General features: G+C 45.9%; 1 protein-coding gene across 4 annotated transcripts in view; it reads right to left on the reverse strand.

The window, feature by feature from the left end:
* LOC132846470 (NACHT, LRR and PYD domains-containing protein 12-like) overlaps positions 1-12,624 on the reverse strand; it is a 109,640-nt gene that overhangs the window by 21,946 nt on the left and 75,070 nt on the right. For all 4 annotated transcript variants that reach the window (XM_060871261.1, XM_060871264.1, XM_060871263.1 and 1 more), the window contains one exon: positions 4,535-4,708. In XM_060871261.1, the coding sequence (XP_060727244.1) occupies positions 4,535-4,708 (174 nt within the window). The remainder of the gene's footprint in view (positions 1-4,534; positions 4,709-12,624) is intronic.

Genomic DNA, 12,624 nt, shown 5'->3' on the forward strand with positions numbered 1-12,624 from the left:
CAAAATCGGGGTTCCGTAGTACTGGCTGGGTGGTGAGGGCCTCCTTGAGCCGGCGGAACGCCTGTTCTGTGCCGTCCGTCCAGTGCACCCGGTCCGGCTGGCCTTTCTTGGTGAGGTCTGAAAGAGGGGCAGCTAGAGAGGAGAAGTTAGGCACAAAGCGTCTATAATAGCCCGCTAATCCTAAAAAGGCCCGTACCTGTTTCTTTGACGTGGGTCGAGGGTACTCTCTCACGGCCTGGACCTTCTTCTCCTGGGGCTTTAGGAGTCCCCGGCCGATGCAGTATCCCAGGTACTGGGCCTCGGACAGGCCCAGGTGGCACTTGTGGGGGTTTGCCGTAAGACCAGCTGTTCGGAGGGCCCCCAGAACCTCCCCCAGGTGGAATAGGTGATCGGACCAGGTGGAGGAATGGATTACTACATCGTCCAGGTAGGCAGCAGCGAAGGCGCGGAGGGGTCGGAGGACGATGTCCATGAGGCGCTGGAAAGTGGCCGGGGCCCCATGTAGGCCGAACGGAAGGACCCGGTACTGCCAGTGGCCATGGGCGGTGCTGAAGGCGGTCTTTGGCTTCGCCTCTGGCGCCAGGGTGACTTGCCAATAGCCCTTTGTCAGGTCAAGGGTGGAAATAAACCGGGCCTTCCCCAGCCGCTCCACCAGATCATCAACTCGAGGGAGGGGATAGCTGTCGAAGTCTGAAATCTGGTTGAGCCTCCGGAAGTCGTTGCAGAGGCGGATGGACCCATCTGGTTTAGGCACCAGCACGATGGGGCTGGACCAGGGGCTGGCAGATTCCTCGATAATCCCCTCTTTCAGCATGCGTTCTACTTCCTCTTCAATAGCCTGGCGTCGAGCTTCTGGGACCCTATATGGTCGCAGTCGAACCACCATCCCAGGAGGGGTCCTGATCTCGTGATGTACCAGTGCCGTGCGTCCTGGCTGGGATGAGAAGACATCCGCAAACTGGTCCAGGAGCTCTGTGAGGTCGTGCTGCTGGGCTGGTGTGAGATCCTCTCCCCTCCGCACTAGGGCCCGTTCTTGGGGAGCTGTGTGAAGGGAGGCAAACGCAGACACCACAGCCGGCGGGGGAATCCATTTTTTTAAAAGGTTGATGTGATATAGTTTGGTGTCTGCACGCTTACCTGGCTGTTGCAGCCGATAGTTCACCGGTCCCACCTTTTCGAGGACAGTGTACGGGCCCTGCCACTTTGCCAGGAACTTACAGGCGGCACTGGGAATGAGGAGCATTACTTGGTCCCCAGGGCGAAGTTCCCTCGCCTGGGCGGGCCGATTGTACGTCCTCTGTTGTGCTCGTTGGGCCTCCTCAAGGTGCTCCTTCACGATGGGCCCCACACGCTCGATACGGGTCTGCATGTCCTGGACGAATTCAATGACGGAGCGGAAGGGGGAGGGTTGCTCCTCCCAGGCCTCCCGGGCAACATCCAGCATGCCCCGCGGCCGCCGCCCAAACAGGAGCTCGAAAGGGGTGAAGCCTGTGGACGCCTGGGGTGTTTCCCGGATTGCAAAGAGGACGTATGGAAGGAGGAGGTCCCAATTCCGTCCTTCCTGGTCTACCACCTTCCGTAGCATACGTTTCAGGGTCTGGTTAAAACGTTCCACCAAGCCATCTGTCTGGGGGTGGTAGACAGACGTCCTCAGGTGTTTGAGCTGCAAGAGCCGACACAGATCCATCATTAATTTAGACATAAAGGGCGTACCTTGGTCGCTGAGGATGTCTTTAGGGATCCCGACTCGGCTGAAGAGCAGGAGCAGTTCTCTGGCCACGCTCTGTGAGGTGGCCTTCCGAAGCGGGACCGCCTCGGGGTAGCGGGTGGCGTAGTCCACCATCACCAGAATGTATTCATGGCCCCGGGCAGACTTTGGTAGCGGCCCGATGAGGTCCATGCCAAGCCTCTCAAAGGGGACGCCAATGATAGGAAGGGGAATAAGGGGGGCCGGAGCTGGTTTCAGGGGAGAGGTCCGCTGGCACGTGGCGCAGGCCCTGCAAAAGCCCAGGACCTCGGCGTTCATGCCCGGCCAGGTGAATCGGTCCCGCAGTTTCTCTAGTGTGTTCTTGGGTCCCAGATGGCCCCCCAAGGGGTGAGTGTGGGCTAGGTGGAGCAGAGGCGGGGTACGTTGGCGTGGCACCACCAGTAGGTCGCAAGGTTCTCCTCTCCTATCGGTGTGAAAATAAAGTAGCCCATTCCTCACCAGGAAGTACGAGGGGGGAAGTGGCCGGGCAGGGTTGGTGTTGACTCCCTCCACCTGCAGGACCTGACCCCAGCAGTGCTTCAGCCGGTCATCCTCCTTCTGCTCTTTTCCAAAACCTCTCTCCTGGGTGGCCTGTTGAAACAGTGAAGAAATAGGGTTAACCTGCGGCTGGGGCTCACCTGGAGAGGAGTCGCTGGCGTCTCTGTCACCCCGAGCCATGCACGCCCGGCGGTCCCGGCCCTTCTGCTTCTGTTCCAGCCCACCCTTGGCAGTGGCCTTCAGGGCGGCAGCAAACCCCGGCCAGTCGTGTCCCAGTAGGAGGGGGACCGGGAGATCTGGGATAAGTCCGATGAGGAGTGGCCACTCTCCTGCTTTGCTACGGATCTTGACCTGTGCGGTAGGGACAGAACGGGCATCGCCATGGACACACGAGACCGCGAGAGTCCCCACCGACTTTATGGGGGCAGGGAGTACAGTGGGCCGGGCCAGCGTGACTGTACTCCCCGAATCCAGGAGCGCCGACACCGGGCGGCCATTTACCTCCATGGTAAGGCGGGCCCCCTTTGGAATGGTGGGGGTGTGTAGGCCACAACTCGCGAGCCATTGTTTGGGTGCCTGAGTTGGGGCTCTGAGGTCCGGTTCGGTGGGCATAGGCTCATCAACCGGTCCCAGGGTGGGGCGGCTATCCAGAGGTCTCCTCTCCCAGATCCGTTCGGACACTGGCTGTTGTCGGGGCTGGGGGTGGCGGGCGCTGGCCTGGAAGTCTCTTCGAGCATCCCGACCCATTTCTAGGGTGGCCTTGGCATGTTCCAGGGTGTTCAGAAGGTCCTTGGTGTCCTCTGGGCCCTTCAGCCCAACAGCCTTCCGCTCTTCGGCCGGCAGCGCTCGTAGGAACCGGTCCATGGCCACTCTTTCCGTGACCTCTTTGGCCGTTAGTCGATCACTCTGCAACCAGCGCCGGGTGATACGCAGCAGTTCATCCATCTGGGGGCGAGGATTGCTAGTTGGATCATACCGCCACCTATGGAAATCTCCGGCTGCCGTGACATGGGATCGACCACAGCGGACAAGAATTTCCTCTTTCACCGTTTCATAGTCTCGAGCGTTTCCTGGATCCAACGCGTAATACGCCAATTGGGCATCTCCACTGAGCAATGGGGCTAGGGCATCGGCCCAGTCTCGCTTGGGCCAACCCTCCCGGTCTGCGGTGCGCTCGAAGGTATCCAGGAACGCCTCCACATCATCTCCGGCGCCGAGTTTTGTGAGCCTGCGCAGAGCGTCATGGCCGGGATCAGGGAGGGGAATTGATGCGGCGGGGGGCCCCCGCCGAAGTTCCAATAGCTCCTCTGTGGCCTTCTTGACACTCTTGGCCAGCTCCTGGGTGACTTCGTGCTGATGGAGACTGGCCTGCATGAGATGTTGCAGCACCTGCCCCACAGAGGGCTCCGGTGCTGCTTCCGTGTCCGCTGCCCGCATTCTCCACCAGTGTAGGGCTCTTCGAGAGATGGGACACGGAAAAAAAAAGGGCACAGAGGCGGTGTGAGAGATAACAAGAAATGAGGTATTTATTTCCTCACTCACTTAAAGCAAAAAACCAGAACTTTGGAAGGCAGAAAACTGAGTCCTTCCTGTAGGGGCGGTTGGGCAGAGAACCAGGCTCCACAACCCGGTAGCAAGAGGAGGACGGCAGGAGAATAATACAGCGGCCCTCCCAGGATATTAGCAAGGCTCAGCCCGCAACGTGGAGTCCCAGGTCAGTTGGATGTCTCTGGAAAAAAAGGGAAGAAAAGATAACCAACATTAGTTCCGTTTAGTACGCCCCCCTTTCCTTTCTTCAGTCGCTGAGCCTTGCTTCCTGCTGTGCTTTCCTCCTGGAGGGTGAATGCTCCAGCGGCGCTCCTGATTGGTCCGGGATTTTCGGCGGGAGTTTCGGCCGCTCCGCCCCTCTCTCACTTGCCGCGGTGCTGACCAAGGTGCTGGAGATCGGGGGCTCGCGGTTAGTGCCGCTGGCCAGGGTGCTGAACCACCGCCTGTTCCACTCTCCCGCTTCCGGGTTGCCGATGCCGTGGGCGAAGAGCGGTTTTTCCTCCGTGTGTGTGCGGTGGTGCACGTGCCGCCGTCACAATATTTATTTATCATCAACAAATGCTGACTTCCTTAAGGTGAATTTTAATAAGAAGAAGCTTCAGTCAAACTGCTTTTAGTGTCGCTGCTCCCAGGATGTGGATCTCACTCTCAGTGTTTATCCATCAGTCACCTTCACTAAATACATTTACAAAGCAGTGTGTGTGTGTGTGTGTGTGTGTGTGTGTGTGTGTGTGTGTGTACCTCAGTATCTCCAGTGTACAGTGTGGATTCTTCAGTCCATCAGAGAGCAGCTTCACTCCTGAATCCTGCAGTTTATTGTAACTCAGGTCCAGTTCTCTCAGACTGGAGGAGTTTGAGCTGAGAACTGAGGACAGAACTCTACAGCTTTCCTCTGTCAGATTACACTTCCACAGCCTGGAAGAGAAATGATGAAATATCAGAACACTGATCTCAAACACACAAACACAGCCATAATCCAGCTAAAGTTGAAGATGTAACAGAAATGTCAGTGTGTTTGTGTCACACACACAAATCAGAGGACAGGACACCACATCAGCACATTTACAGGAGCAGGGACGTCTTTCTGCACTCCACAATCTCTCAGCTACAATTTATTATAAGACCATTAGGTCATGTACATAACTCACACGTGAGAGCGAGCAGCCTACAAACACTACATTCTGATCTGTGTTCAAGTTTCTACAACCAACACAGAAACTTTGCAGAAATGCAGATACAGTGCATTTTATTACAGAAAATAAAGAATTACACAGCTGTACACTACCAGTTAATAACATGACAATACTAGTCGTACTTTTTCAACAGTTATATGTTGGATTTCACAGAGACACTAAAACAGTTGGTGTGTGTTGTTCTCTGTGCTCGTACAGGTACAAATCTGTCACCTCCAGACCTCTGATTTTACACACACTGGTTCAGGTGTTTGGTGTGGACCTGAGTACAGGTGGTGTGTTCACATACTTCCAAACACATCCAAACTAAAGAGAAAGTTAGATTTTTTTAACCTTATAAACAATTCTTGATCATGATTTGTATTTTTTATAAAATATAGATGTGTAAAACTCCATCCTCTACAAACAGTTCAGTGTTAGAGAAAGAAAATCTTCATCACACATCTGAGTTAGCTGCCTAGCTTGTTTCTAACATAATAAGAAGATAAAGCTGAACATTCTCCCACTTCGTCTGTCCAATGTGTCGAGGTCCAAAATGATGATTGATGTTTTATTTACCACGAGCTCAGTCCTTGGTAAAGTTTAGCAGTAGTGCAGACTGAAGGAGACTTTTGTTTTTCCTTCGTATTGGGTTAAATTTTTAAAAAGCATTTATGTTTTATTTTTATTAGAAAGAACAATTGAGGAAAAAAGCCATGACAGAGTGAATCTCCCCACAACACTGTGTCACACACAACAAAAGATGAGGAACTTCAACATAAAGAGATACTTGAAGGACATTAGAGTGTTTTAATATTTATATTTAATGTTTTCTATCCATATTGATCCCATTTTGTCAGTCTGATGTTTTTCTCATCTGTGAGAGTTTTGTTAAATGTCACTTTCAGAATAAACAGAAAAGAAAAAGTCTTTCACTGGTGTTTAGTTCAGAAATGTCTTTAGTTCTTAAATGCATGCAGTTATTTTGTAGAGATATTTTTACATAAATTTTAGAGAAGACTTAATTTTTCATGATTCATATATAAAAGCTATAAAATGACTCATATGATGTTATAAGATTTTGTCCATGTGGCCCAGCCCTCAGTTCAGATATAACATGTTAGTGTAAAAAGTGAAACAATCTTCTGTAAAAGTACCAGAGGTTTGTTTAAAGATGATTAGAGGAACTATTAACTAACATTAATCCAAACAGTGCAGTTCAGTGTTACATTAAAATAATAAACCATGCAGTAATACAGTTATAAATAAAAATACTCACTCAGCTTTTCTGGAGGCTTTGACCACTGGCAGCAGCCTCAGAAGACATTTATCTGATTGATCATATTTACTCAAATCAAACACATCCAGCTCCTGTTCTGAGTTCAGTAACACAAACACCAGAGCTGACCACTGAGCAGGAGAGAGTCTGGTGTCACTGAGACGTCTGTAACCTCCTTTGTTCAGGTAAGTTTGTACTTCCTGCACTAGAGAATGATCATTCAGTTCATTCAGACAGTGGAACAGATTGATGGATTTCTCTGGAGATGGATCCTTCCTGATCTTCTCCTTGATGTACTCCACTGTTTCCTGTTTGCTGTGAGATCTGCTTCCTGTCTGTGGCATTAAGTCTCGTAAAAGAGTTTGATTGGTCTCCAGTGAGAGACCCAGAAGGAAGCGGAGGAACAGGTCCAGGTGTCCATTCTCACTCTGTAAGGCCTTGTCCACTGAACTCCTGAGGAGATCAGACAGGTCTGACTTCCTGAAAAGATCAGACAGATCAGAGGTTTGTTGTTCTTTTACATTTCTGCTAATAAAGGAGAGAAATGTGTATAAAGCAGCCAGAAACTCCTGAACACTCATATGTACGAAGCTGAACACCTTCCCCAGGTGAAGCCCAAACTCCTCTCTGAAGATCTGGGTACACACTCCTGAGTACACTGACACTTCTCTGACATCAATGCCACACTCTCTCAGGTCTTCCTCATGGAAGATCAGGTTTCCTTTCTCCAGCTGGTGGAAAGCCAGTTTTCCCAGTGCCATGATACTCTCTCTGGTCTGCTGAGGATCAGGGTCACATTTCTGATGGTACTTTTGGTCCTTGTGTTTGATCTGACAGATCAGAAAGTGTTTCTACATTTGAGTCAGAGTCTTGGGGATCTCTCCACCCTCTGCTTCACCCAACATTCTCTCTAGAACAGTGGCTGAGATCCAGCAGAAGACTGGGATGTGACACATGATGTAGAGGCTTCTTGAAGACTTCAGGTGTGTGATGATGTTATCAGCCAGGCTCTGATCACTGATCCTCTTCCTGAAGTACTCCTCTTTCTGAGGATCACTGAAGCCTCGTACTTCTGTTACCTGGTCTACACACTCAGGAGGGATCTGATTGGCTGCTCCTGGTCTTGTGGTTAGGAGAGGTATGTGAGGAGAGCAGAGGGAAGCAGATTCCCCTTGATGAGGTTCGTCAGCAGCACATCCACTGAGGCTGACTCTGTCACATCACACAATCTCTCATTCTTCTGGAAATTTAGAGAAAGTCGACACTCATCCAGACCATCAAAGATCAACACCACTTTGTAGGAGTCACAGTCTATTGATTCTAGTTTTCTTATTTCTGGGAAAAAGTGATGAAGAAGTTTCATCAGACTGAGATTTTTCTCCTTCATCAGATTCAGCTCTCTAAAGGGAAGTGGAAACATGAAGGTGACGTCCTGATTTACTTCTCCTTCAGCCCAGTCCAGAATGAACTTCTGCACAGAGACTGTTTTTCCAATTCCAGCAACTCCTTTAGTCAGCACAGTTCTGATGGACTTGTCTTTAAAGATCTCATTACATTTGATGGGTTTCTCCTGTGTTGCTGGTCTCCTGGACGCTGCCTCAATCTGTCTCACCTCATGTTCATTACTGACATCTCCACTCCAACCCTCTGTGATGTAGAGCTCAGTGTAGATCTCATTCAGAAGTGCTGAGCTTCCATGCTGTGAGATTCCTTCATTAATTCTTTTAAACTTCTCTCTCAGTTTTGACTTCAACTTTGTCTGATACACAGAGGTGAGTTCTAATAAACAAAGTAACATCTAGTTTAATAAATAGTTATAATGCAAAATCGTACAAACACTGCTATTAATTACTGACTGATGTACTAAATATTATTGAAGCTGGACCATGAACAGATACAACATGATATTAAAATTACATTTAAAACTAAAAGTGTTCATATCTAAAACTATTTCCTCTCTCTAAAGTGAACCTGATGGAATAAAGTCATGACTCAGAGCTCTTACTGTTGTGCAGTGTGTTAGCGAGATCTGTGTGGTTCATGTTCTTCAGGACGTGCAGTGTGATCTTCAGCGCTCCCTCTCTGACTGTGCAGATCCTCCTCATCCTCCACCTCCCTCTCAGTGCATGCTGGGTAATCTGGACTCAGGAGCTTCCTAAACCTCTTCAGCTCATTCTTTATCAGAGTGATGACTTTGTGTTCCAGCGCCTGGTTAGAAACACACAGGAACAGATCTAAATATTATCATGTTACACAGTGAGAGAGGCTTTTATTTTATCAAAAGAAGAAAAGTCTATTTTTATTATCACATTTAAAACTCATACAACTGATTACCCTTAATGCTGCTGCACATCAAGACATTACAAGGGATCACAACACACACATTACACACTTTAACAACAACACACACACCTTGAATATAGAGTCCAGCTGATTTGTGCTGATGTTTGATTTTTGTGGTCTGTGAACAAACAAAACACATCATGTAATATGGACTATATGTATTCATAGCTGCACAAATCACACACTAATAAATACAGACACAGATATTTAACACTATCCTCTTAACACAATACACTGATGTCAGGATTTCCTAACTGACACCAACATGTTTAGAAACAAATGTTTGAATAAATGAATAAAATCTTTATATTGTCATTAATGTCCCAGGTGTAAATGTTCTTCTGTAGCACCACAGACCCTCCAGCTCAGGGACTGCAGACTGAACTGAACTCTTAAAGCACTTTTCCTCACTGCCAGTCCGAGAGCTGCAGCACTGCACAGTTTAGTGTTTTACTGCTTCAACACCTGATAAAGCTCATGAAGGGCTTCATAATGAGACGAGTGAGTTTGATCAGGTGGAACACTGCTGTAAAACACCTCACTATACTGACCTCACATCAGCAGAACTGCCTCTGTCTCTGAAGTTAATTAGACGTCCCTTTGACCGGTCACTCTTCATGGACACACAGCTGGGTTCTGGTGAGTCTGATCTCTTTCCCTCCATCATTCTAGAACAGAAATATCAGCAATAATTAATACTCAGCACTGTTAAACAATGTGTTCATCATTAAACACCAATAATTCCATCTTTTTAATTCAGATCCAGTCTGTACACTTATTCAAACAGGAGACAGGCCTCATAAGTCAGGTATTACACTGATATCAGGAGTCACAATCACGTTTTCAAGTTGGCGGAGTGAGTGGCAGCTTTTTTTGCAGGCTCCGATAAAAAACAGCTATTCTATGTAGGATCAAAATTAAGTGACAAAAGTAAGATACTACAACATTCCAGGGGTTTTTCTTTGTTTTGTGGAATCATGTCCGACCACAACTACAACAGGGCTGCTCTCCACGAGACATGTGATGCTTCTGACATCGAGGAAGAAATGGAAGCGGAGCAGCACTCATCCAAAGAAGACAAACTTAACAAAGAACACACGGCAATTAAACAACAGAATCCAAAGAAACCGAGACACCGACGAGAAAGCGAGGACGTGAATGCTGGCGCCGCAATTCTACAAGCCGTGCAAGTTCTGACCAAAACAATGGACGAGCAGACGGAACTTTTGAAACGTTTCGACAGACGTATTGAAGCTAACACAACCGCAGCAAAAGAAAACCGAGAAGAAATCTGCGTGCTTCAGAAAAAAAATTGAAGGCCTTCAGAAAGAAAACAGTTTGTTGAAAGAAACATGTGCTGAGCAAACCCGGTACAGAAGGAGGTGGAATTTGAGGATAATTGGCCTCACTGAAAAGGACGGCGAGGAAGACACGAGAGAACTTGTCATAGGGATTCTGACAAGAATTGTTCCAATGTCAGTTGAGAACCGTGGACACCGTTCACCAGCTGGGGAGGAGACGTGACGCCGCTACCTCAAATAACACACAGAGAGCAATTATCATACAGTTCGGGATGAGAACGGTACGGGATGATGTTTGGAAGAAGTTGAAGGATGTGAGAGTGTGTAAAGACATGCACATACGCTTTAAAGAAGACTTCTCGAAAGAAGACCGGGAGGCGCGTGCGAAACTGTGGCCACTGGTCCAAGAAGCCAAAAAGAAAGGTAAATGGGCATTCTTGAAAGAAGGATACGCTTTAATCGATAACAGGAGGGTGGACCCAAACTGAACATATCCTTTTGATATCGTTTGTTTGAATGGCTGTCAGAAATTCAGCCTACAATCACGTTCTTCAGTGAAACATTAATTTTATTGTCTGTTGGACATTAATGCTCCAATATGTAAGCAATAACACTACTCGCACTTTGTGTGCTAATGTATCACTGAACATTTTAGGTTAAATAATTAGATTTTTTGATTGGAGCATGGTTTAAGTTACATTGTTTATTACATTGTTGAATCCATTTATTTTTGCACACCAGTATATGGCAGATACTGAATGTTTACCTTGTTTACCTGTTCATAATATAGTATTGCAACTGGTCACCTCTTGATATATTCCGTAAAATTAAGCATATTATAACAAAGTAGGTGATATAGATTTATATTTAAATAGAACTTTGCTACAATAGCTGTTTGGTTCGTACTTTTCCCTTTCTCTCTCTATAGTTTTAGAGGGTTAGTTACATAAAACATACTGATTAAGGACTAAATACTCATTCCTGCACATCGTTACATTCCTTGTGCACTGTTCGTAGATTATATACTTATTACCTAAATGTTGTCCTTTATCTCTTTAAATACTAGGGGGATGAAAGATAATGTAAAACGTAAGGCTATTTTTCTTTTCTGTAAGGAGCAAAAGGCTAATTGTGTATTTTTACAAGAAACTCACTCAGCTGAGGCTGATACAAAATTTTGGAAATTGCAATGGGGAGACTCCATCCTTTTCAGTCATGGTACGTCACACTCTGCTGGAGTCATGATTTTATTTAATAGATTTCCTGGGAAAATTATTGACCATAAAAGTGACTCTACCGGCTATTGGTTAATGGTTGTGACAGAAATTAACGCCATAAACTACATTTTATTACGTATGTATGGCTATAACAACACAGAACAGAACAGAATCTCTTCTCATCCTTAAGTAAGCACTTAGAGGAATGGAAAATGCTTTTTCAACGGATAGAGTAGTAATTGGAGGAGATTTCAACCTAGCCCCTGATCTTTGGTTAGACCGCTTACCGTCAAGGCGACGTTACAACACACATGATGAAATAATACTTGACTTGATCACAAAGGCCAATCTAATAGATTATTGGAGAATGAAAACCCTACCAGAAAACAATTTACCTGGTTCAACTCATCTAATAATGGCCAATGCTCAAGATTGGATTACTGGTTAATATCAGACAATCTCATTAATGAGGTTAATAGATGTGATATTTCTGCATCACCCCTAACTGATCATTGTGTAATATCCTTAACACTTTCTTCAGATGGAAGGGAGAATAATATAAATTCCATATGGAAATTTAACAATAACCTACTGGAAAATACTGAGTTTTGTAATGTAGTTAAACAACTGGTTAAAGAAGTAGATGGATTGGACATGTCTTTTCTGAGTAAATGGGAATGGTTTAAATTCAAAGTTAAACAATTAGCTATCAGAATAAGTAAACAATCATCAACACTTAAAAAGATAAAACAAAGGGACATTATTAGTCGCAGCAATACGCTATGCTGTAAAAATGATTTAACTAGGCTAGAACAGACTGAATTAAACAGTTTATAGTCCCATCTTGATAATATATATCTGGAAAAGGCTAAGGGAGCATTTATTCGTTCAAGGGCTCGCTGGATTGAAGGAGGGGAGAAAAACACATCTTACTTTTTTAGTCTGGAAAAACAGAGACGCACGAAGACAGACGAAGAAAAAAAATTCAGAAGTTAAATATCAATGGCATTATTGTTGATAATCAAAAAGAAGTAAACGAAAATATTAAAGCTTTCTATAGTAACTTATATAAATCCCTTTTTTCCAAAGAAGATTGTTGTTTTTTCTTAGATAAGGTCCAGGGGTTTAAAATGACAATGGATGATAATTTTAAACAACTTTTGGAAGATGAGCTGAGAATTGAGGAGTTAGATTTAGCAGTTAAACAAATGTCTAGAGGGAAGTCACCTGGAATAGATAGGCTATCTGTGGAGTTTCTGTCTTTCTTTTGGAGTGATATCAGGGAGATGCTATATAATGCCTATTTAGATTGTATTTCAAAAGGTAGTCTTTCTCCCACAATGAAACATGGTCTCATCACTCTAATTCCCAAACCTAACAAAGATAATCTTTTACTGGATAATTGGAGACCAATTACCTTATTATGTAATGATTATAAATTATTAGCACTTGTCTATGCTAATCGTCTGAATATGGGATTATCACATATTATTGACGATCAGCCTTCATAAAGGGTAGA

This window comes from Tachysurus vachellii, chromosome 5 (genome assembly GCF_030014155.1).
Source record: "Tachysurus vachellii isolate PV-2020 chromosome 5, HZAU_Pvac_v1, whole genome shotgun sequence".
NCBI lineage: Eukaryota > Metazoa > Chordata > Actinopteri > Siluriformes > Bagridae > Tachysurus > Tachysurus vachellii.